General features: G+C 42.4%; 1 protein-coding gene across 1 annotated transcript in view; it reads right to left on the reverse strand.

Moving 5' to 3' along the window:
- ABCB7 (ATP binding cassette subfamily B member 7) overlaps positions 1 to 25,177 on the reverse strand; it is a 607,823-nt gene that overhangs the window by 204,491 nt on the left and 378,155 nt on the right. Inside the window, exon 7 of the mRNA XM_069210993.1 lies at positions 62 to 150. Coding sequence (XP_069067094.1) covers positions 62 to 150 — 89 coding nt within the window. The remainder of the gene's footprint in view (positions 1 to 61; positions 151 to 25,177) is intronic.

A 25,177-nucleotide genomic window follows, 5' to 3' on the forward strand; every position in this document is an offset into this window, starting at 1 on the left:
TCAGTTTTTTTTTTTTTTAGAAATAGCTCTACAAGATTATTATTATTAGGATATACTTGACCTCCACTGGGTGACTCCTATCGTGAAGGCCGTGTACGTTCCAAGTGTCCCCAAGGATACTAACGCAAAATTGGCACCACATTTGTAATACTAGGAGAATAAGAAGAAAAAAATGTAATAAAATAAAATGTTTACTTTGATTCTGGTAACATCTAAGAACAGACATGCTATGAACATCTTGTTTCTTTACAAAATTATTTAATGAATTGTTGCCATTGTGGCCTGATTGTAAGAAGCAGGAAACAAAGGGAAATGTTACCTGTACAATTTTATTGTCCCGATTCACAAAGCTATTTCCATTTGTAAATCTGCATCACCAGAGCAAATGGCAAGGCTTAAGAGTGTAACGTATGCACATGTAAATACTTTTAATTGTGATTATGATTATCCATTCTACTCATGTAATATTCCACAGGACTTATTCCCACACAAGAAGATGCTTCAAGTTGTGCGTGCCTTGAAAGTTTGTGAATGCCCACAAATATGTCAGCTTGCAGGCATTCACAAACCCATTTCCACACTGGTAACATCAGACATTTTTGTTCCTGCCAAGGACTGGAGTAAATCCCTTTCCAAAGTAGGAAGCGTACACCCCAAACTTTGTTGCTGTGTAGGAGAAGGGGTTTCTCCAAAGAGAAAAAGATACATTTTCTCGGTGGACAGAGGAAAAAATGAAAAATAGTTGCACATAGGCGAGCTCTAGAGGGCCGCTCAGCACAGTATCCTGGCCTGAGAGCTCCTGAATGAGTCCTGACCAGGGGGTGGGGATGCTCCGTCTACTTTGCAGGGCAGGTTTTGTTACGCCACTGCAGTGGCTTCTACCAGTGAAGAATTCAACCTTATGTTTTGGGGTGTGTATTTTAATAAATGTTCCTTCATAAACCTACTTGTCCTGTAAACAAAATCTACTTGTCCTTTTGGTGCTATGTAGAGCGGCAACAAATTATAGCAGGAATCACATTATATAAGAACTCTGATAATAGCCTCTCTTACTATGACAAGACTAATACTATTGTAGGTCTTGAATACTAGCAATTTCCTTACTTTGCCACCTTTCTGCAGATCTACATACTTGGTCTGGAGGTAGTGAAAAACAAAGGTTCCAGGGCTGGAATGTCCTTTTGAGTCTGTGCAAACCTACGAACTTGCATGCTAAGCTTTTCACATACTGGAAAAGGTTGGATATTTACTCTTGACAAGGGCAGAAATAAAACTTCTTCAAGGGTTGGGGAAAAAGTGGTTGGAGGGAAAGGGAACCTGTAAGCACTCAACATATTTTTGAATGAGCAAATCTACACATGCCTCTTTGCTCATGCTAAAATACAGTTCACAAATATTATTGAGAAGTATGATTTCCTGGTCTACTTCTGTAAATTCTTGCGAATTAACGAAATATGTAAATTTGCACTAATGCAAACACATTTACTATGGGTGCACAATTTTGACTTTCTTTAACAATTGGTCTCCTAATTAGGTCTGGCATTAACCAAGACCTTTTGTTTTTATTAAAATTCTATCTCTCACTCTATACATTTGTTGGCTGTCTTCATATTGATTGATAGGAATCAGCTCTTTTACAAGGAGCGTATCAGCACACAAAGCAGTTTTGTTCAGTGCCAGCAACTACTGTGGCAATGTGTGCTTTTTGAGACCAAAAAATATTTTTGCCTTTTGCCAATGTTTGTTACAAGGGTGAAGGCCTGCAGCTCCCACAACAATAAAGTTTTACAAAAGTCATGTCAAGATGAGACATGCATTGACAAAACCAAAAGACTGGCCACCGATGTCAGAGCTATTGGCTTTACCAATGCTTGTTTATTTTCATGTTTGCCATAATTCACTAATTTTCCATTACAAATATTTCTGGAAATAGTAGCATGCATCAAGTCATTTTACTGAATGATGCTTCAAAGAATAGTACCTAAATTTCACAGTAATTTAGCAAAACGTTTTTTTACTTAGTTGCATTTTTTTTAGAACATTTTTATTTTGAAAGCAAAGACTCGTCACACTTGCTTTCAAGCTTCTGCAAATATTTGCAACTAATCAGAGAGCATTCTGGGAGCATTACATGTGGCCTCATATTGTTAAACTTTGTGAACATGTGTACTTTTTTTTTTTTTACTGGCAGGAGTGCAGTCTGAGCTTACAACATGTATTTAGAGCCCTCACCCGAATAACAAAGGCTTTGCACTAATGAAACATATGGACACAAATATTACCTCAACTACAGGCAATTCCCTCCCCTGCTCTATAATGTGGTACTGTAAACTGACAGCCAAAGGGTTTATGCTGCAGAGGATTGGGCCTACTTGTCACAAGGACAAAATAAACGTTAAAAGATGTTGTCCTTGACCCTAAACAAAATGTCCTGGGCGTCGGGGCTATAGGAATTTCACAGCCATGCCGTTTATTTCACACTATTACGCCTGCAAACAGAGAGAGGAACACCATGTCTAGGATTAAATTATAGAATGTGAACAGGCAAAGGTCAAACCTGCACTTAGTGCTGGTGTAAGACTACTTTTGTGAATCAGGCCCAAAGAATGTAGACGTGCACAGTGACCCTGATTCAGACGTTAGACATTCTGAGTTCATATGATGAGCCAACAGTACAAAGTAAAGTCTACAAAATGCCACAGCATGCCCACAAGGCTGCAGTATATTCACTGCAGCCCCCTAACGCCAGCACAGCCATTCAATCCAGCAACAAGAACTATAAGGGACGGAGAGGAAGGGTAACCCCATCATCAACATTAGTACAGAAAATAAATTCATTAATTTCCTGAGAGAACAGCAAAAAAACGAGGACTGGGATTGAGTATCAAGCCGACATGCAACTCTTTGTGACATCATGAATCACTGCTGCAGTAAAATCATCGAATTTGAGGGACAAGGTGGAACTTTTTTAATGTTGTTCTCTTGTAAATAATACTAGGTTGCTATTCATACAAGGGTCTTCTGTTTGAGTGAGGGAGTGCTTCTATATTTTGCAAACCAGACTTATACGAAGTCAGAAAACACATATCAGCCTAGGTCTCAACTTGAGGGATGCTTCTAAGGACAGAATCCTGGATTTTGTTCCTCTGTCTTTTAGATTGTGCAACTGGCATGGCTTTACCCAACACAATCCAACCACTTGACAAGAGGAACAAATATGCCCTAAGCCTGAAAGTTATCAGTTCTAAGGCAGCGATAATGAAAAAACAGTTCCAGGATATTAATAAACCGTTCCCACAAAGAAAACTTCAGCCGTGCCGTCAAGCTTCTATAATAGCTTCTATAATAACCATTAGCTGGTGCGGGGACATTAAAAGTGTTGCCCCAGGGAGGATCGCCGGTCCAAAGCAACCATGTCTGTAGGAAAACAGTTTAATCAAGAACTCATCTCCTATAGCTAGGAACGTCTTTTAAAGCACTCCTGCAAGACCAAAAAAACATGATGCACGTCTTAAGAGAGATTAAACACTGCATCATCTTTAATGTATGAGAGTGAACTCGAATAACCATCAGCCTTAATGTGCAAACAATTCTGAGACTTTGGAAAACAGGCAACCTAGACCCGGGAAGGAACTGAAACACATAGAATAATAGATGGGTGACAGTGAGTTACAGGTCAGTTTTTCATCGAGGGGTTCTGCGTGACGCCAAATAGACAATGAGAGCGAAGCTTGAGTTATCTATGTTGTCACTCGGAACTCCGAGGTGAAAAACACCCCCGTAATTCACTTTTGCCCATCTATAATTTTATGTTTTCTATACCCCTCAAAATCTTCTGCCTCTGCCTGCAACTAATGCACAGGGGTAGAGGATAACAGAAGAGCTATACATAACATGCCCTCGCCTGCCTGACGTAAATGTGGAAAATTAACCTTACCTGCTATCCTTAACAAAAACCAATACCTTCCCGGCCTTCCTTACCCCTCCTGCAGCTGTGCTTTCAGTCTAAGCAGACAAGCAGAGCTGTGCTGATGGATCCTCAGAAAGCCCTCTCACCTGTCACCTGGCCTTGGAAGGCCTATATGACATCACAACAGTGAGTAACCAGTTTTGTTATCAACTGCCGTGATGTCACAGCAAGGAGTTATGCCTTTCAGAAACTGGAATAAACAACAGAGGCTCTCTAGGAGAGCCATGCATGACAAATGCGTACACGAAGGTGACGTCATCGGAAAGCAACAAAGAGTGCCGCCTGCCTGCGGAACAAAGTGCGTCTCCGGAAACTACCCATCCCAAATTAACCAGCAGCCTATACGCTGGTAAACAGGACTGCCCTCAGTTGAGAAGTGGACAACTACGAGTAGCGATCTGCGTCAATTTAATACAAAAATAAATAAATGTGGCTATTAATAACACGATTTTCTGTGCTTTTGCAGAACAGAACCAGCAAAAGGTGTATCCTTGAAAAGCGTAGTGCCGGAAATCCCTCTATCGAAGGTTAAATCATTAGTCTGACATCTTTGCTTGGTCACCGGTACCCAGATTGGTGATTTGCAACCCAGACTCTCAAAGGGTTCCGCCTCCTGTAATAGGTAGAAGAAGTACCATAGATTTTAAGTAGGGGCGTACCTGCTGTGGAACATCTTTCCAAGGGCTTTGTGAAACGATGCAACAAAGGCCTAACACTTTAGGAGATCATCAGCAAGAAACAGGAGTTTCACCAGCAGTAGTTCTGCTGCAGCTGACTCAGTATCCCATGGTTCTCATTAACCAGAACACCAAGATACCCTTCTAAGGCTCAAGGAATAGCGCACTAGAATTGGAAAACTTGTGCAAGCATGGCAGGCCGTAGTTTATATGAACACAAACCGTGGTCGCAGGCTCCCTCTTGACTCTTCCAACCCCTGCATCACACAAGAAAATACTACTGAATTACATACCGCTTAGCCCATTCCTCAAACTGAAGGGAAGTTCTAATGTGCCCCGTACTTATCAAAAAAAGTTCTTAAAAGTACCCGGTGGGTTCTTGAGAGCTGCAGCTCTTTGACAAACCTTTAACCCATGATGCAAAAAGGACGAAAGAAAAAGGGGTGAAGTGTTACAAAATCAAACGGGAATCTGATCCAGGAGTTTGTAGTAAACATGAAAGACAGCAGCAGACAATAACAAGGCCAGCACTGTGCAGAAGAGACCTTCTTGTGGTCTTCAAGGAAGATGTGAAAATAGGACAGTGTGAACCTCTAACGTTTGTAGCTCTTGATGGGGAATCCTAGACCTGGAAGGCACAAAGGGTAAAAAGCACAAAGTTTAAAAAAAAATCTACAGAAATGCTGGTCCTTCGGCAAGTAACCAGTAGTTTCACCACACGTGTGGGTTGGAATGGAGAGGTGTATACTTTGTAAGGACGTAGCTGAATATTCCAGTTTTACGAGCACTTTCTATTAATGTGTTCTGTGATTAAATATTGACTCGCTCTATCGACCAAATGTTTCCAAGTGATAGGCTTCCCGACTGAGAGGCTTTTATTAACATCAGGATTTATTTATTTATTCGGTGTATTTCTACAGCACTACCCTAGCCAAATGCAACGGAGCACATTATAACAAAGTACAGTAGCCTCAGTTCTTGATAGGTAGCAGGAACAGTAATAATAATTATGGATATGGCAGTGTCTAGCTTGCCGGGTGTAATTTGAAAAGTTGGGCTTTTCGGAAGTGAAGTGGATTGGTAGAACTGAGGTTATGTGATCTCATCTTTTTGCACCTTTGCAAGGTGAGCTACCACACGGCGACTGGTTCTGATAGGTGCTGGGTGAATACAAGGATCAAGGTGAGAGAGACTAGAGATGAAATGATGTTCTAAAGTCATTCTGGGGGTTGTAGGGTTTCAGTTTCTTGACTAGCAATAGCTGGAAAGAGTCGTGTTCGCAAGTCTCAATGCGAGGTACCATACTAAGATATTTGTTGATAGTGAAACACAACAAATTGGTAGGTGGGTCCAGGGTGGGAGTAATGCCAAGGTGTGAGAGCGGCAAGAGACATTTTTAGATTGGCATGGCGTTTTCATGACACAGAAGAGGCAGAGTTTGGTTTTTCCTGGATTTACTTTTAGGGAGAAGGAACTCACCCAGTTTGTCACTTTTCGAGTAAGGCATTTAAGGCTATAAAAGGAATGGAAGAAAAGGTCATCGATTAGCAATTAATTTAGAAAACCTTACTATCTTTTACTATGAATCAGATTTGGCACCACCTAAAACTGGATCCGTCAATGCAAAATCTTTATATGTCAGGTCTTTAGCCACCTACGTGTCCTTTCGTCTTCCCAAAATGCCATAAGCACCTAAGGTTTTTAAAGGACTGAGACCTATTAAATGTGAATCTTCTTTTCATCTGGATTTGCAGTTAGAAAATAACATACATGAAAAAACCTGAATCTTTTAAAAGGACCACTGCTAAAATAACATCAAAAGAAAACTATTGTGGATCCTTTTAAGATGTCCAATTAAAATCCAAACGATATGAGCACCTTGCTAAAGTATGGGCAAACCATGGTTTTCTCAAGTGTTGCTGGACATTCCACAATACTGTTTCTGATGAGGCAGAACCAAAGTAGCTGCTCTAATTACTTTCCCAAAATCACATAGCAGGAGATCAATTTTGGGCAACTGGCACAACTTACTCTTATTTGCTTACCTGGACTCTGAAAACAATGCTTTCACCTCTTGTCAGCTGGATCAATATATTGATTTAAAGTTATTCACTGTAATGTATACTTGGTCATCAATTCTCATAGTTGAGCCTTATCGATTTTCTCAATCTCCCACAGCATCCATATTGCACTCATTAGCATATTTTCAACATCCTGATCAATGCAAGATCCTCCAGCTAGAACAGAATCAATAAATTATAATCTACTATCTAACCAGAACACCTCTTTATCACAGAATCTTGCTGGGAAAAGATGCCTCACATATGTTACAAGAATCCACTCTTGCAAGAAGTCATTCCCTTGAGATACCTAACCCTATTTAAAAGTGAACCAACCCAGAAAACAGGTCAGGAATGAAAGTGATATATTAAGAGACTCCACTTGCTTCCTGCTCAGCAACAAAACACTTATCTTGCAATGCCTTTCCAGATGCCTTCCTACATTTTATCTCCAACATTACCATTGAACACCAATACCTATGCATTGTCCGTCACCTCAACATGTGGTGCAACAATTCGAAAGTGAATCACAACATAATGCTCTTCTTTAGCTCACTATTTCCACCAACTAGTCACTTCGCCAACCCCCTTGGAAGGAAATACTCTTGAAGGAGTTACAGCGACAAAAAGACTGATTTCCAGGACAGGAAACAACTCTCTATATGGGCTGATCAGCACATCATGAACTTAATCTCAAGCTTTCCAATGCACCCCTTTCCCCACTACACAATCAGAATGACCAAACCACAGAAAAACTAAACAAGGACGCCTGTAGAACTGTCTGTAGAATGGCCCACTGGATCTTTAGATGGTTACTTAATTATACCAAAGGCTCTTCAAGATATTAGATAACATGTTTTCACTCAATGCCTCACAGAATTGACTACACACTGGAAGATGAGCTGGCTCAACTCAGATATAAAGTTACAAAACCCTTAATTAGAATCCTTGAAAGACAGTGATGAAAAAGAAAAATATTAACATAGAAAATAACTACAGAGGGAGTACAGAATACATAAAGTAACCATCAAGGAAGTAAAAAGATTGCACTACTCCAAGACTGCAACTCAAACCATTAAAACTAGTCTTCAGAGCTGCACTATTCACGGGCTCACCATTTAGTTAAAAAAACAAAAAAAAACTGACATCTCACTTGCAAATGAGATCAATCAGAGACACCTCCTTAACTCATATCCAAAACCCAAAACTACTCAGCCACAAACTGTGCATATTCCACATAAATTCCATAAAAGATGCTATTGAACTTATGTTCAGTAAATCTCTATTTTGATGCTCCAACTGGTCTAGGCTTCTGAAAAATATCCACATACATTGCCTTCACTCATCCTCGCCAGAAAGATCAATAACTCATCCTTCTCACATGAGGAGTTCCCCAACAGATTCAAAACACTTAGTATATAGAAATCAAGCACAAACTTGATAAATATGGCCCTGCAAACGACAGGTCAATAGCAAATGAACAATTCCTAGAGAAACCCATCTTAAAAATGGCCTTCACACAAATGTTTACTTTCTTGAACAAAACCTCCTTTCACATAAACACATTGGCTTCTGCCCAGTAAGAGGCACAGAATTAGAATTAACTGCAATCAGGGATGACCTTGGATAAACATGAAGAATCCAACAGCATGACTGCCCTCTTCCTATTCCACTTCACACGGTTACCATTCAGCTAGAACTAGACATGTCAGGACCTGGCCAATGATTGAGGTCAACCGAAACATTGATGCTACAAATCATCTGAAGCTCAACTCCTCTGAAAAAAAACTTTCCTCATTTGTATCACTACCTTGCAGAGCATGGCAAAAATATAACCCTACCACCATCTAGCCTAGGGAAATCAAATACCTCCCACACACCTCCATACAAATAGAGAACCTAGTCATCATCACAGACTCCAATTGCTCTCTCCAACTACATGTCAACTAAATTACAAAAAATGCTTTCTTCACCATCTCTCACCTAAGATGCTCCTTGGCAATTATGACCTCTAGTAATGTCGTGCAATGAATAAATCAATGGGCTTTATTTTGGGCTTGCAAGAATCCTAACTAGTAAATTACAACATATATAGAATACTGCACAAAGACAGGTGCTAAACTTGAGCACAAGCATCTACATTAACTCTGCAATCAATGGCTTTGCACTGGCTACCTAAATTCACAAAAATCTCCTTAATAGCGCTCTGTATAGCTCATGGGGTGATCAACGAATCAGGGCCTACCTCCCTAGAATCAAAACGCAGACTCTGTTGCCAAAGGAGGATTTGGAATGGCTAAATTTCTTATCCCCGCTTACAAAAAAAAAAAAGATAAGGCGTGGAATCACTCTCCATACAAACTTGCAAGGTTTGAGAGAGTCTCTTGAAGGCAGTAGTTAATGTCAGCAATCACCTCGGGTTTAAAGACCTGGCTGTGACTGAAATAAAAGAAAACTACTGATCAGAAGAGACTCACAAGAATCCACTGGACTCACAAGAATCTAATGGTTTGTAATAGACTAGCTGAGATTTCTATCTCATACTGCTTTAATTAGGCTCCTCATATTACATTGATGTCACATGACTCTCTCCCCATGCTTACGCCATGTCTCCAAACCTGATGCATTTCAACCAGTATGTCCCATAAAGAAGTTAACTACAGTTAACGCCCTTTCAAATATACATTCCAAAGGGCACCCAGGAAACTGAAGCAAATTGGAGAGGAAAATCAAACACTATATAAATGATACAAATGGAGTAGCTACTAACTCAACCAACCAGAAAGCGTTTTGGGCCTACAAGGGTACACTCATTCACTATACAAATATCAACAATACAGTGGCCAGATTAAGTGGAATTAGAATCACTAGTGTTACACTGTTCATACAGAATGCAGTATAGTAAGATTAGACAACTTCAACCTTAGGCTTCAAGAAATATTTTGAAACTAAGTGTCCTCTAATTTGCTGTAGAATGGAGCAGGTGGTTGTGTGAGAGGAGCTGGGAGAAGGCGGTGGTACTGCCAAGGAGCATATCACAGAAACAATAAACCACACAACTAATCTACGTCTCTTTGTGGTATTTAATAATAAGGTCAGGTCACACAAAGCAATTCCAGAAACTTCAATGGCCACCTCCATCATCATCATCCATGATCAATCTTCATCTGGGTTTTGCAGACAGCATCGTTCACCCTTGAATGGGTATCATGGTGCTAAACAAATCCCAAAACACAAGTAAAATGATGTTGCATGAGAAGTTAGCTACCTTTGGAATCGCATTATCTTATAGAGACAGGATCTAGCTGCAGATTCCTTACCTTAGAATATGAATATAAGACTATTTGCACCATTAATGGGATCCAAACCCTTCAACGATCATCTCATAGAACTGTGGAAAGCACCACAGTAATGAAAAATAAAGACAATGAAAAAATGGGGAAAATGCTACCCATGACAGGACAGTTTTGCCACATGACCTAATGAAGATAAATGTATTTGCTCGATATCCAGATCCAAACTACTTGTGTGACAATTTTGTAACAGAGATGCAAACACAGATAATTTAGTTTTCCAGTGGGAAAAGTCAAAAAATGCTCACTTCAAAAATAAGCTGAAGACAACAGCCTCCCACCAATAGATGAGAATCTGACCTCCCAGGTTGAGAGTCTCCACTCTTGAGAGGTCAGAAACAAAAGCCTGTCTGGGTGTTATCCACACATCCCCACAGGATGACCTGCATTCCAAGGCAGGAGCTTCAAAGAAGCCCACCGCCTTTGGTATGCAGATCTGGCCTGTCCCAGAGGAAGACGCCAGCTCCCCTATACCAGAGTCTAACTGGTATCTGGACAGGCGGGAAAATAGCTATGCAGGAGGCGTACCACACGTGGGTTGACCAGCATGAAGTTGAAACAACTTAGGAAATTCCGCCATCATGTGTGTGGTGGATTTTAGGAACTCTGGACAGGGTGACACCCACTCCCCACAGGAAGTGGTCATCAAAAGGTGTAGTGACCCCAAGGTAAGTTGGCCATTCACTCCCCTTAACACCCCCTAAATTGAGTATTTAGGGGACCCTCTGATTCCAGATCCTCAGATCTTCACTGTACACCAAAAAAAAGAGTGGACAAGAAGACTGCTGAACCCGAGAACCGAGCAGCACAACTGACTTAACACCAACCTTGCCAGCCTGCCTGCTGCACCCAACCCTTGAGAAGCAATTGACCTGTCCTGCAGCCTCCAAAAAACTGGGAGAGCAGCTAGTGCTTTGCCAATCGGCAGGAGGAAATCCCTTGGATTAGAGGAACTGCTTCCCTGCATCCGCAGGCACTGAAGAAGGACCTGAAAGGACTGGAATCTCCAGAAACCAGATGCCGGACATCACCACTGCACCCAAACTGCCTTGCCCATGTTGAAGTGGACCAACGGTGTCAGCATGGTCCCCAGGCCGTATAGAAAGGAAGTTGATAAGTAAAGGTCCCACTTCTGGTGAGTTTCTCAGTAGTTTCTTATTTCCAAGTATGATCCATACATCCAACAGGGGAGCCACCAGAACAGCAACTTCCACAACTCTCAATCCTAACATTCTACCCCTCAACCTTCCAGGTTCCATTCCCATAATAACATAAGCTAAACCCAGATACAACACATCTTTCCCCTTCAGACAAAAGATTGAACACAAAATTAAAATCGTTCTACCACTAACATATATATATATATATATATATATATATTTTTTTTTTAACATTACATGTGTTTTGCCTAAATAAAAATAAACATAACCAAAACGAAACGTTTGAGTAACTTTGTACCTTGTTGACTATTCAACATACTGCTGTAACCATGCAGGTTTCTTCTTCTCCCTTTCAGACTTCCTACATACCAAATGTTGACCACCCACTTCTTCTCCACATTCTCCACCATCTCCACTAACTATTACTGGTGTCATTCCCTCATTCTTTTGAGTAGCTAGTCTTTCTTTATTCCTCCATTTGCCATCCTCCAATTTGACCACACACCTCTTCACACATACCACCTGTTTAGGCACAGAAAATTTAGAACTTCCTTTGACAATTATCCCTAGTAGTTTAATTTGAACCCAATCTCCTACCTTCACCTCTCTTACTGCTCTCTTCCTTACATCCACATCTGCACTTTCACACCTCCTTGACACATTCCTTTTTTTTTTCTTCCAATGACTCCAAATTATTCATCCATGGACGCACTAACTTGTTTGCAGCTTCTCTACCCTTGAGTAAAGCAAATGGTGACACCCCTGTAATGGCATTAGGCGTTGTTCATAAGCCTCCAATTCTCTCTTCCATTCTAAACTATTTACCACAGACAAATGTATTTATCCTTCACTACACGATTACATCTTTCCCCTAAACCAATACTCCTAGGATTATATAAAGACGTTGTAATATGCTTCACACCCACATTTTTCATGAAGTCCTTAAATTCATTAGATACAAATTTCACACCATGGTCAGTAACTATTTCAGACAGAACGCCTTCCCTCATGAACAACTCCCTCAAAAATGTAGTTACTTCTTTAGTATTTGGCATCCTGATCAACTTAACCGCTGGCCAACATGAATAGTAATCTACCAATACTATGCCAAATCTGTGATTATCGCCTAAAATATTCATGGGACCAATTATGTCTATTCCCAACTTATGCCAGGGTTTTTCTGGAAATGTTACAGCCTCAACTCAGCTAGGTGTTGTCACATGTGACTTGTCACTTAAAGCACATGCCACATATTCCCTTACCCAATGATCTACCTGCCAATCTACACCAGGCCACCAAAATGTTTCCCTTATTCTCCTTTTCGTTGCACTCATCCCCACATGCCCCTCATGTGCCAAACTCAATAGGTTACTTCGCATAGCTTGTGGTACCAACAACAAATTTTGCTCTTCTCAAAATGCCATTGTACCACCATGCTTCCTGAAATATCTCCTTAAACACTTTTATTTCTTCACACACTTTACTCTTGGACCATCCACTACTTAGCCTCCAAATCAATTCTTGCAACACTTTTTCCTGATTCACTGCTTCTTTCCAGTCTTCTTCACTAATTCATTCTTTCTCATCCAACATCGTACACGCAACCACATGAAAATCATCACAATTAGCCTCTTCTTCCCCTGCATCCACCCAAAGACGCAATAGACAATCAGCAAAAATATTTTTAACACCAGCAATATACTCCAATCTAAATTGAAATTCTTGCAGCCTATAATGCTATTTAGCAATTCTGGCGTCGCTTTGACAACACCCTTAGTTGAAAACAATTTGACCAATGGTTTATGATCTGTCCTCACAGTGAATTCCGTTCCCCACAAATACTTCCTGAAATAATTCACTCCCCACCAACACGCCAAAGCTTCCCTCTCAATGACCGAATAAGTATCCTGAGCTCCTCTCAGTGGTCAAGAAGCAAATGCCACCACTTCATCCTTCCCATTTCGGGATTGCATTAGAACTGCCCCTAAGCCGTATTTGCTAGCATCTGTCACCACAATACTGTGATCATGTGTATCAAATGATTTCCACAGCATTACAGCAGCTAATTCACACATTATCTTGTTGAATTCCTCTTCCTTATCTTTCGTCCACTCAAATTTAGTCTTATTCTGTAGTAATTCTCGCATTCACTTCATCCGCTCAGCACACTTTGGAATGAATTGTGCATAAAATTCCAACATCCCACAAAATTATCTTAGTTGATCTTTGTTCAAAGGTGCTGGGAATTCATTTACAGCCTTTACTAAACACTCCCTTGGTTCCACACCCTTCTTGGACAAAGTGTGTCCCAAATAATCTACACTCTCCACTCCAAATCTGCACTTGCTAAATTTCCAAAGTGACTCCTCTTTCTTTAAAACATTTTCAACACCACCCCTAACGTTTCATCAAGTTCTTTCCGGTCTGCTCCCTAAACCAGATTTCATCTTAAAAACATTTGACTTTGTCCACACCCTTAAACATTGCTTCCATTATTCTCTGAAAAACCGATGAAGCAGAAGCCAATCCAAATGTCTTACGTTTAAATCGATATGCCCCATTCGGTGTGACAAATGACGTCAGATGCTGTGAATGTTTATGCAACACAACTTGATAGTATGCTGATGACACATCCAATGTCTCAAAAACTCTAGCACCTTTAATCATAGTCAACATCTCCGTAGTATAGGGCAAAGGAGGCCAATCAATCTATATTCTATCATTCAAGTCTCTCAAATCGATGCACATCCTCAAAGCCCTATTGGATTTTTTTGCTTAAACTAAAGGAGAAAGCCACTCAGAACACTCTTTCGGTTCTATTACATCATTATCACATAACCTTTGCAACTCCTTTATCAATTCTTCGCTCATGGCTATCGGTACATGTTTGGGTTTCTGGATCACAGGCTCCACACCGGCCTTCAATTGTATTTGATGGGTAAACCCTTTTATTTTTCCCAACTTGTTGTTGAATACTTCCAGAAAATCTTCAGGCCAACTACAATTTTCTGCCAAGATTGAACTTACTACCTCCTTGCGTAGCATTACCTGTTCACAACTATTTGGATCTAGTACAATTTCCAGCTTCTTTTGGTCTAACCACCCCAACAAATTTACTCCCGTACGTGCAACATAGACTGTAGTTTGAGTTTGATTGCCCTTAAAATTCAACAATGCATCAAACTCACCTACTACATCAATCGGTTTCTCCCCATAAGCTACTGGCTTCACTTTAGATTGCTTTAAACAAACACTCTGTAATTTGTTGCATTCATCAATGATGATCAGAGTAAACAAGGAACCAGAATCCACCAACATCTTGTAGCTCCCCATATTGATTTCAGTAGAACACAATGGTTTCTTCGCTAGAGCTTGAGTCACAACAGGTATATCTTCTACAAGGGCTGAATCCTCTTCCACTAAAAGTACAACACTTTCATCACTAGAGTTACTATGACTGTTTTTTGCTGTGTTACTTGCTGTGTAAGACTCTACTGCATTAACTGATTTAACATTCTTAGCATCTTTTACCCACTCTCCCTTACCCACTTTCATGAAATTACCTTTTTTCTTGCATTTGTTCCACCATTTATCAAACACGGGGCAGGACTGATAATTTTCTAAATGCCTTCTACTCCCACAGCAATGACATTCTAATGGCTTCCTCTTATTATCACTGATCACTGTAACATTCTTTTCCCTTTGTTTGGTACTGCGTTGCAATTGCACACTTTGCACCACCAACTTCATGTTCAATTGCTCCATAAATTGTTTGTAGACTCAATAGTACTGTCAACTTCTATAGCTTCATCCAACGTTGGATTCTCTATTGTTAATAGCTTCTCTTGAACTTTCACGTTATTCTATTTTTCAACCACTTGTTTATGAATTACCTCATCCTCAAATGCCTTAAAATCATAAGTTGCAGCTAATATTCTCAGTTCACTTACAAAATTTTCAATGGATTCATTTGGCATCTGCAGTCTCCTATCAATTTTTGACATTCCATTATGGTGTTTCTTTTCTTTTTAAAACGTGCATCTAAAGCCTTTATGGCCGCCTCATATTCATCAATTTCATCACCTTCTCCCACAACAGGTATAGCTGGTAAATGTTTTAATATCTTCCTGCCTTCCATACCTAAAGAATGTTTTAACAAAGCAATTTGTTTTTGTGTGACCACTTCCCCTTCAATGGCATCGAAATACACCTCAAATCCCTCTTTCTATTGTTGCCATCTACAGGAGGTAAACCTGGAGATGACAAAAATGGAATTGGTGGTATGACCGCTTGTTGCATTTTTATTCAAACAGGATGTGTTCAAAATATGCTAATCTTTGGAACCTGCACTCAAGTGTGCAAATCACTGTAGGCATCAATGTTACACAAATAATAATGTAGTTGTAAAACTGTTGAAAGTGAATGTGTCTAAATAGTGTGCATATCACTGTAATCTGCACTCAAATGTGCAAATCACTGTAGTCACAATGTGATACGAACAATAACGTAGCAGTTCAAAATTAATTAAAATAAAACGCTGGACTGAAACTCGTTGCTGTGGATACACACAGCACGTAAACCAGGAAGCTTGTCCAGATAACGTTATGAAACCTTAAGAAAAGCTGGACTGAAACTCGTTGCTGTGGATATACACAGCACATAAAACAGAAAACATGTCCAGGTAACGTTACATCCAACGCTGCTCCCTCGCACTAACTCAACACGTAACCAGGAAGTCGTACTCATTGTCCTGGCAACACTGCATACAACACACACTCGTTGTCCAGGTAACACTGATCTAACGCTGCTCCCTTATGCTGACCACTTCTCACTGACGTGCACACAGCACGTAACCAGGGAGTCGCACTCGTAGTCCAGACAACGCTGCATGCAACACGCCCACGATCAACTGAACGTGTGCAATGCCACACACAACGCGCGCGCTGTGCGTGCCGATCGCTGCTTCCTCGCAGAAGCTGCTCCCAAATTCAGCCTTTCACCTTCCTAACCGCTCCCGGTGCTCTGGGTGACAACGGATGTCCTGCTCAGTTCCTCAGTCCTCATCAAGAAAGAAGAACGGAAAATCATAAACAGCCCAAATGACCGGACACTCCAAATCAAAAATGAAGCATGAAAGAAGTTCCAATGAAACGCTACCCAGCTGGAACACGTCGTTCTATGCTTATCGCCACCTGATAAGTAAAGGTTCCACTTCTGGTGAGTTTCTCAGTAGTTTTTTTTTATTCCAAGTATGATCCATACATCCAACAGGGTAGCCACCAGAAAAGCAACTGCAACAACTCCCAATCTTAACATTCTACCCTCCAACCTTCCAAGATTTAATTCCCATAGTAACAAAAGGTAAACCCATAAACAACAGAAGTCCAACCTGTGCTTGCCCACTGTGGACTTCACAACGGCATCTGCAGACCCCCTGAAACCACGAGTGACCAGGAGACGAAGACCTGATGCCCTAGGGCACCTCTGCACCCGTCTGCCCCAGACACAGGAGAGGAGAATCAAGGGTGTCCCCATGTCTCCCCACCTCATGAGAACTGTGCCCACTTGTTGGCTTGGTCGGATTGGACCTCCAGTCAAGACCTGCAGAGTATTTCTGCAGGCCCACCTGCAACTGTGAAGAACTCAAGTACCAGTCTTGATGCCAGAAGACAACCCTGCACCTGTGCCATATGGTCCAAGGAGGAGGGGACTGACGGTGTCCCCATGTGCCTGAGGACCTCAAGGGTTCAGCCCCCCTGCGGGTTCCCCTGGACTGTCGTTCCAGTCCATCCCTGCAGAAACTTTGTAACCAGATCGATCCCTATAGACTTGAATGGGACACCCAACGCTGTAACACCGTTGCACCTAGACGCCCCAGAGCTATTTGAACTGATCTGTTGGTGTGGCCCTGGACCTGGTCGCAGGAGATTGGTTCAGTAAATCATCATACTCTACCTGGCTTGCCGCCTTTTTTTCCTCCATAGAATTGCACTGCAGCTTCCTGAAAAATGCACTGTCTACCTTTAAAAACTCAAAATATTTATAAGTCAAAAAGTACTCACCTGAGTCAGATGATCTTGGTATCAAAGTTTACATAAAAGTATGAGTTATTTTTATAAATTGGTGTCACATTTCTTTATTGATTTTGTGTCTCATTTACTGCATGAGTGTGTGGCTTACATGCTTAGCACTACCCTGCGATATGACCAACTGCTTGACCACACTACCCAAAAAGAGAGCATTTGGGATGTAATTTGTGCCTCTGTGATACCTCTGGGGATTGTTTGGACTCTTTGCACAGTGTACCCCATTTTGGTCCACTATATAAAGAGCCAGCTTCCTACAGCTTCAGGGATGATCTTTCTGGTGATACTCTTATCTACTTGCAGATTCCTCACCTTTTGAATATCCGAGGTGCCATACTGGATCAAGAAACTTTTGCAAAGCTCTTTCATGCTGGTAAGACACAACGACTACAGAATCAACATCATTATGACGTCACTCCACTCGAGCCATGAAGTGCCCACCCCAGAATGCAGATGTTTGTTTCCCATCCATTTTCTCCCAGCCAGTGAAGCGGAAGGAAGGAAAACACATTATGTAAGATAGGGTGCAGAGCAACAGTTTAAAACCTTCTTAAGAGTTGCCCATGGCCATGCTTCAACACTGGCAGGAGGGTGGGACTGGTGAGGACTATGCAGGTAAAAAGAGAATTCACCAAAAACCTTGATACCAAAGGCATGTCTTTTTTATTCTGATTGATACTTCTACCTACAGATTGCTCCTTGAATAGACTGCCAAGCAGCACCCTATTTGGTGGAGGGGCTTGAGGAATGGTCAGGCAAGAATGTCTGGTAAAATAGGAATCCCATCGCACTTCTCCATCTAAGAATTACTGCATGGCAAAAGTTTGAAGTGATACCCATGTTGCCGCTCTGCAAATGTCAGCCACAGGGACTCCTTTTGCCAAGCCCGACGGCTAAAAGTTGGCTCTAGTACCGAGGCCTTCTAACTGGGGGGCGGGCCCCCCTAGGGGGGCCTCAAGTGGTCCCAGGCGGGGCGCCAGACTCTAGCCAAAAGAAGCATTATACAGATAACAGGCCTTTGTTTTAAGCAAAAGCATGTTATTGCATTCTTAAAAAGGTAACCGTACTTAACAGCAAGGTTTAAATAAGTCTAGACATATTTAAACATTCCCATCTTTATAAAATAATTGTGAAAAATTCTGAAGGGAGGGGGGGGGAGAGCGGCATTAAAAAGTTTGGGGACCACTGCTCTAGTAGATTCGGCCCTTAGGTCCCCCAGGCGGTTCGGTTGTGTTAAGGCATTACACATCTTGATGCAGAAGAGATGGTCTTCTGTCCGGAAATCCGTAGTGAGGTCAACAGTGAAAATTATTGCTCTTTTTGAGTTCACCGGGTGCAGCCTCTCTTAATCTTCCTAGGTGGCCCACAGAGGGGAATAGAAAGAACACTGGGAAGGAAAGCAGCTCTTGTTCTAATAACCAATTTGCCAGGAAAAAGTAGTAAAGGGTGAGTGTACACTTAGTACTTACAATTACTGGCACGGCTTGCTGCTCTTAAAAGTCAAACGTGTAACTAGAAGAGTCACAAAGGGAGACCCCCATCAGAAGTTCAGCATAACAAAGGGAGTAGGGTTAAACATAGTCTTCAAGCCCTTCAGAAAATGAAAAATGATGGGCGACTTGAACAGGACTGTTTGTGCGGAAGGCAGAGTAGTCATTGTTGAGAAGTATCCCTTGCAGTTTCTCACAGCCATGCTGTGCCAGAGAAAGCGCAAATCTCAATAGAGTAGACAAATGGGTTTTCAAAGAGATCTACGCTGTTCTGTTCTCAGCATACAAAGCAACAAATCTATTCCACGTTCCGGAGTACACCGTCTTGGTGGAATGATGGCTAGAGGATGATATGTCATTTATCACCTCCACTGGCAAAGGGAATGTAGCTAAACTGCTTCACTCAATCTCCAGTAATAATGGTGGCGGCTCTGGAGGTTGAAATACAGAACTTGCCACCCCCACCAATGAGAAAGGACACCCCCCCTTAGAAAGGGGGGGGGGCACCGGTAGAGGGGCAGGGGGTCTGCGTACCACTCCCTTCTCAGCCAATCTGGCCCAATGAAGATAACTTGAGTCTAATCTTGACAAATATTCCTCAGAACCCAAAGAAGCTAGGGCATTGGAGGAAACATGTCAACCAAATCGCTCTGAGCTTTAGCAGATCAATATGCAGAATCTGTACTTCTGGAGACCAGATGCCCCTGATCTCAATTCCTCTAGATGAACAGCACACCCTGGAGTGGCGGTATCCATCCTGACTGTGGTAGCAGCTGGTGGGGGCTGGAAGAGGTCCCTGCTACCAAGTTCTCCTTCAAGCCACACCAGGCTACATCAGCTGTAGTGTTCCAGAAGATTGTGATGGTATCCGAAAAGATAATGCCTGTGGAGGCACCACTGGAGAGCCCTCATATGCCAGCCAGCATGTGTGATCATGACAATGCAAGACACAAATAGACCTAACAGACACAAGACAGCCATTACTGGAATCTGAGCCATTCTGTGAAACAAGAGTATCACAGACTGAATGTCTCAAATCTTTTGAGCAGGTAGAAAGGTCAAATGGATGTTGTTTCCAGTACAGCCCCTATGAACAGGAGGCACTGAGAGGGCTCTAGGAGAAATATAGGTACACTAACTGAAAACACCCTTGTTTACGTTTGTCTCCTATCATTACTATGTTGATTCCTCCTTTCTTTCAGTGTCAAGGCCAGGCACTGGGTGACCTCAAGCAAGGCTGGAATTGTCATTTGTCGCTGCAATTATTGTTGGTCTTGGCCATGAAGAGCTTCAGCCCTCGTCAAGGACAGTGATCGGCACGTGACCCTCACAGTCTCTGCAAGGCTTGATTCCTGACCATTCGGGTGGAAACATTTCTGGAATGCACCACAGAATTAAAACTCAAAATATATGAAGAAATCCTGACAGGAGTGTCAAAGAGCAAGATCCAGATCCGTGTTGAAGGCACGGAAAAAGTGTACTGACGTTGCATCCCGGTGGTGTGCTTTGTGGCTCCGGTGAGATCATGATGATGATGTTTCCAGTGTTAGTTGTAGAGCCAGCATCTCCTACAGGCATGGAGGATCTATACAAACTTATACAGCTCAATTTCGGCTCCCAGGATATTCAAAAGGTGAGGGATCTGCAGGTTTAAGTATTAATCAGAAAAGTTAATCCCAGAACTACAATGGTCTAGCGGGACATAAGATCTCAGTCTTATCACTGTTCAATTTGAAGTGGCTGGCTTATATCAAAGCCTCGACTTAGGAGAGACTGGTATGAAGTTGCATAGCTTCAAACTAGACGTTCCCTTTCAATCTGCAGCACAAACTGACTATCATCCTTGTAAAGGAAAAAACACAGCTACAAGACTGAATAAGACTAAGCTAGTGGGACCATAACTATGTTGAACAACAGGGGGAAAGAAAGGAAACTTAAGGTACCCTACAGACCAGGGTTCTGACCGTGCAAGTAAATGAAGAGGCCAGAATGTTAAACATTCAACCAGACTAGAAAGCATGCGAACACAAGGGGGAGGGAGCACACTGCCTCTCATCCCAGCACAGTTCACCCCATTGCATTCTGGTAAATGCAGTACGCTTAATTCAAAATTGCAGTAGTTTTTCACCAAAGTTGATGCAGGTAGTGTTGTTTCTAAAGAGACATGTTTCAGGGTTTAGCCCTTCATCAGGAGAGAGCAGAAGTAGTAGAGAGCAGAGCAAAGTCATCTGGGGTTCCTGAAATGCTGCCCAAGTTTTCACAGGTCACAGTAGCACTCCAAAGGGACACAGGTGCTTCCCAGGTGAGCTTGTCAGCTTGTTGGTTCAAGGGGGCTTTTTAAACACAAGGGAGGAGGGAGCACACTGCCTATCATCCCAGCACAGGTCATCCAATTGCATTCTGGTAAATGCAGTATGCTTGCTTTGCAGTTGCTGTAGTTTTACACCAAATCTGGTGCAGGTAGTGCTGTTATCGCTAGTCACGTTTACTAGTTGGCTCACCAAACTGGCAGTCTTCCTGGGTGTGATCTGGCCAGGGACAGGCTTGCTTTCAACTTTAACGTACTGTATGCAATACACAAATCCTACGTATGCCGTGGCCTTTCTTTACAGTTTTGATTTCCTGCCCCCCAAATAGTACCATTCTTCAAGGCAGTTTCTATCGAACTAGAAATTTTATTTTTCTATTGATACAGCTGCCTGACAACCATTCATTCGCCCACACTCAATGACTGCCAGAGTTCAACGCTACATTGACCACTCTTTTGTCACTAAAGAGGGCAAACTGTGATAGGTAGTATGCAATACAAAGCCGATTAAAAATTGGTCTAGCATCGCCAACCTTTTTCACCTAGGGATTTGAATGATCACCGTGTAGTATAACAGTCCAGTATTACATAATGAACTGCATCACACTACATGCCTCACATGTTTGAACACTTAAGTAACCTAAGTAAACATGCGCTGCTGTAACTTAGTTAATAAACACAAGTATTTCTCTGCCTTGACCAGCAAGAAACGTACGTCAATGGGCTCATTTTCTCACCTACAATCTTGAGGACTGCATGCGAGTGCTGGATTTTGAATAAGAATCAGGAGTGTGCTGCTCACAGACAAGAATGTTACGTATTTTTGGAGACAACAAATTGGAGCCTGCAATCACCAAGGGAAGGAGTACCACTTTCAGTATCAGCCTTCTGCATGCCTCAACAAAAAAAGTATGGGTCTTATACAGGTGCAGGCAGATCACACATTGTGAGTGCAAACCATAAACCAAATAATTGTGATATATCTGTCATTTTACAATACAACCTACGTACTAACAGGTCAAGCTCAATATAGCTGCTTGGGTAGGGTCTAAAATCACTTGACTAATGAATATTAGAAGATAGATCTCAGTTTGCGACCCCACCCCCCCACCACCGTTGAAAAGCTATGAATACAGGGTAGCCTGAAAGGTACATCAGCATTTCCTTTCCCAAACTTGAAATATTTGTTGTATTTTTTTTTTTTAAGCACCCTGTACTCATTAAACGGACAAGGGCTGCTTATAATGTTTTGCTGTTTGAGAAGACATTGGAGGTCCCCATTGACTACGACCACGCTGGAAGCTGTCCTAAATGTTCCACAAACCGAATACTGTCTCACAGTGACAGCTTTCCCTTTCCGAAAGAGATACCATTCTCTTTTCGGAATGAGCATCTGATCACTGGCTTGAGCTCTTATTTGCAATTTTACGAGTTACATAGACTTTTCTAACTTATAAAAGGGCATTGATACATTGTACAAAGGTGTTTTTGCGAATAACAGTTTGCAACTGCAAAATAAACTTGTACCAGAGGCCCCTAATTCTCCTGCATCTTGGTCACCAACAGAATCACAATCAACAAGAAAGTAATTGTGGTACTCGCATCTTTCAATTCTATGCTGTCAGAAACCCTTTGAAAGGGCCATGTGGCATGAATGGGCTACTGGGCCAAACCATTGGGCTTCAGGCCTCTTACTTCCGATGTCCTAGGGGCCAGACCTACTATTGATCCTCAACAACTCAACCAAGTGCCCCGTCTGCACTAGACTCTCACAATAGTGTGGTCCGAGAAGTCCAAGACTCCATTGGGGAAGAGGCGGATACAGGATAGTGAACACAAGCCCACAACTCAAAAGGCATACAGCAGCAGCAATACATCAATGTCCAGTCAAATACTCACTTTCATGAGAAAAGAAAAGTATTTTATTTCTACTGCTATCCACACAAAGGAAAAAGATGACATCCTCAAATAATTACACACTTCTCCCCTGAGGTTGGGGCTCTAGTTTTTCTTTGGCGGTTCCCGGTCCCACTCACTCCTCATGTTAGCGATTGTGGTTATTCTCCATTCACTATTGGTAACATCCAGGTTACATGCCCCACTAGTAGTCTGAGTAGAAAGAGTACAGCACAACTCTGATTTTAAGCCAGTACTGTTCCAGTGCTATTGTGCAAAATTAGCAGAAAGTTTCACAGCATCCAACAGGCCCGAAACCAGTGTTACCGGCACCATGAACCCCGTCCGCGGGTGCTTACAAAGCCTGCATGTGAGTTGAATGCACACAGCACCAGGTTCTGCACTCAACGGGTGCCAAGCCTCTCTTGTGGTCACGCTCCTTAAGCGACTGGAGGCTTTTGTGGCTTCTGCTTAATAATAAGTGTTCGCTCTTCAGATGGGGGAGGTAGCTACGACAATGCTGTCTTGAGTCCATTCTCTGGGTGATAGTGTGCAGGTGCTCCCACTGCGTCCTTACATCTCCGGCGGAGGGAATAGAAGAAGTCACAGCCTGTGATGCTCCCAGTGACACCATCTGATATACAGGAGTCTTGCAACTTACTTTCCATGGGCTCTGACCCGATCAGCATGGTGAAATTCTCCGCAGTGGCCCCTCCCGGCATACCACACACAGGCTCCAGCCTGATCGGCTCACGAGACATGACTAAATTCACAGCGGCCCTCTCTCGGATTATCAGGATCGACGGGTAATGACCTGATCGATGCAGCAGCCATTTCCTCACTACTCATATGGAGAGACCACTTGACAGAGCTCCCCACTGGATCTTGTTCCCTTCGATGCTCTCCACTCCCTCACAGGGCACATTGGTCTCGGCAAGCAGTCAGGCACTGGTGCTCCAGGCTCCAGGGCTGGTAGTCCTAGATTCCCTAGGTGATGTCCCTTCACCCAGCAGGAAGACCAGCAGGTTTTGATTCCCAGTTCTAGGGACTGGCAGATGTCTTCCAGAGCTTTCCCTCCTTACACAGCCTGTCAGGCTGCTTGGCAGATGACAATTTGTGGGGTCTCAAATTCCCTTTCTTTTTGCTCCATTTCTAGACACAAAATGTGATTTAGGGACGGAGTCTTTGATGTTTTATGTTAGGGTTCTGCTTCTTTTGAAGTGTCCACTCCTTTGCTCGCTCTTCCTCTTGAAAAGCAGTCTGTCACAACAGGAGTGTCTCCAAAGCAGATAGTCCCACAAAACAGGTCATGGGAGTGACTAGAGTTCCCACTGGATGTCAGCCACAGTGATTTGTGCATTAAAAGGTTAGCCCAGGGGCCCAGCTCTACTCTTTATAATTCTCTTATGAGCCCTCTCAATGAACAAAAGAGAACCATGCATTCTTAATTCATATGCTGCCCAGTATTGCATTACCCTTGTATTGTATCCTTCCCAGGTACACATACACCCAGCACTGATACACCACCTCTGTGCAGCACTTCACACTGAAACGATATAGGGCAAGGTTGAGTTAAGCACACAGCAGAAGTGTGAGCAAGCTTGTAGGTCTTACTCCAGTGACATGTTAAAAAGGACTTGTTCATGCTTACTGATCACTACACGGTATGCTGCTACCACTGCGCTTGTGCTGCTCAAACTCCTGGTGAAGGCAGCAGCCTTCTGCCATTATGAGGGTACCGCTTTGGGTACCCCTCCTGGTTCAACAAGACCGTAATCCATGGGACAAGCCTATGTAATGGCACACACACATGATCAGTGTTTGCCTGTGACAACAAAAATCAGCATTAGGGATCCAGACAACAGTACAGTTGGGTACTCAGGGTAGGGTTGCACGTCCATTACCATGGAGAGGAATTTTCCGCCCCTACACCTGCATCATATCTGCCAACAATCGTCTCAAATTTTCAAACTCTCCAGAGTGTTATGATAATGTCTGCCACTGCACTGGCGCGCTCAAAACAACCAGACTCCTTTTGTGGAATTACAACCCTGTAACTGGGACCATAAATCATCAATTTAACAACTTGCAGGGCAGATACACTAGTGTTGCTTTAATATCACTAAGAATATTGCAACTAGAATGCTCTCTGCACTAGTCAGAAATGTTGTTGGTTT

Source organism: Pleurodeles waltl, chromosome 2_1, assembly GCF_031143425.1.
Source record: "Pleurodeles waltl isolate 20211129_DDA chromosome 2_1, aPleWal1.hap1.20221129, whole genome shotgun sequence".
Classification (NCBI taxonomy): Eukaryota; Metazoa; Chordata; class Amphibia; order Caudata; family Salamandridae; genus Pleurodeles; species Pleurodeles waltl.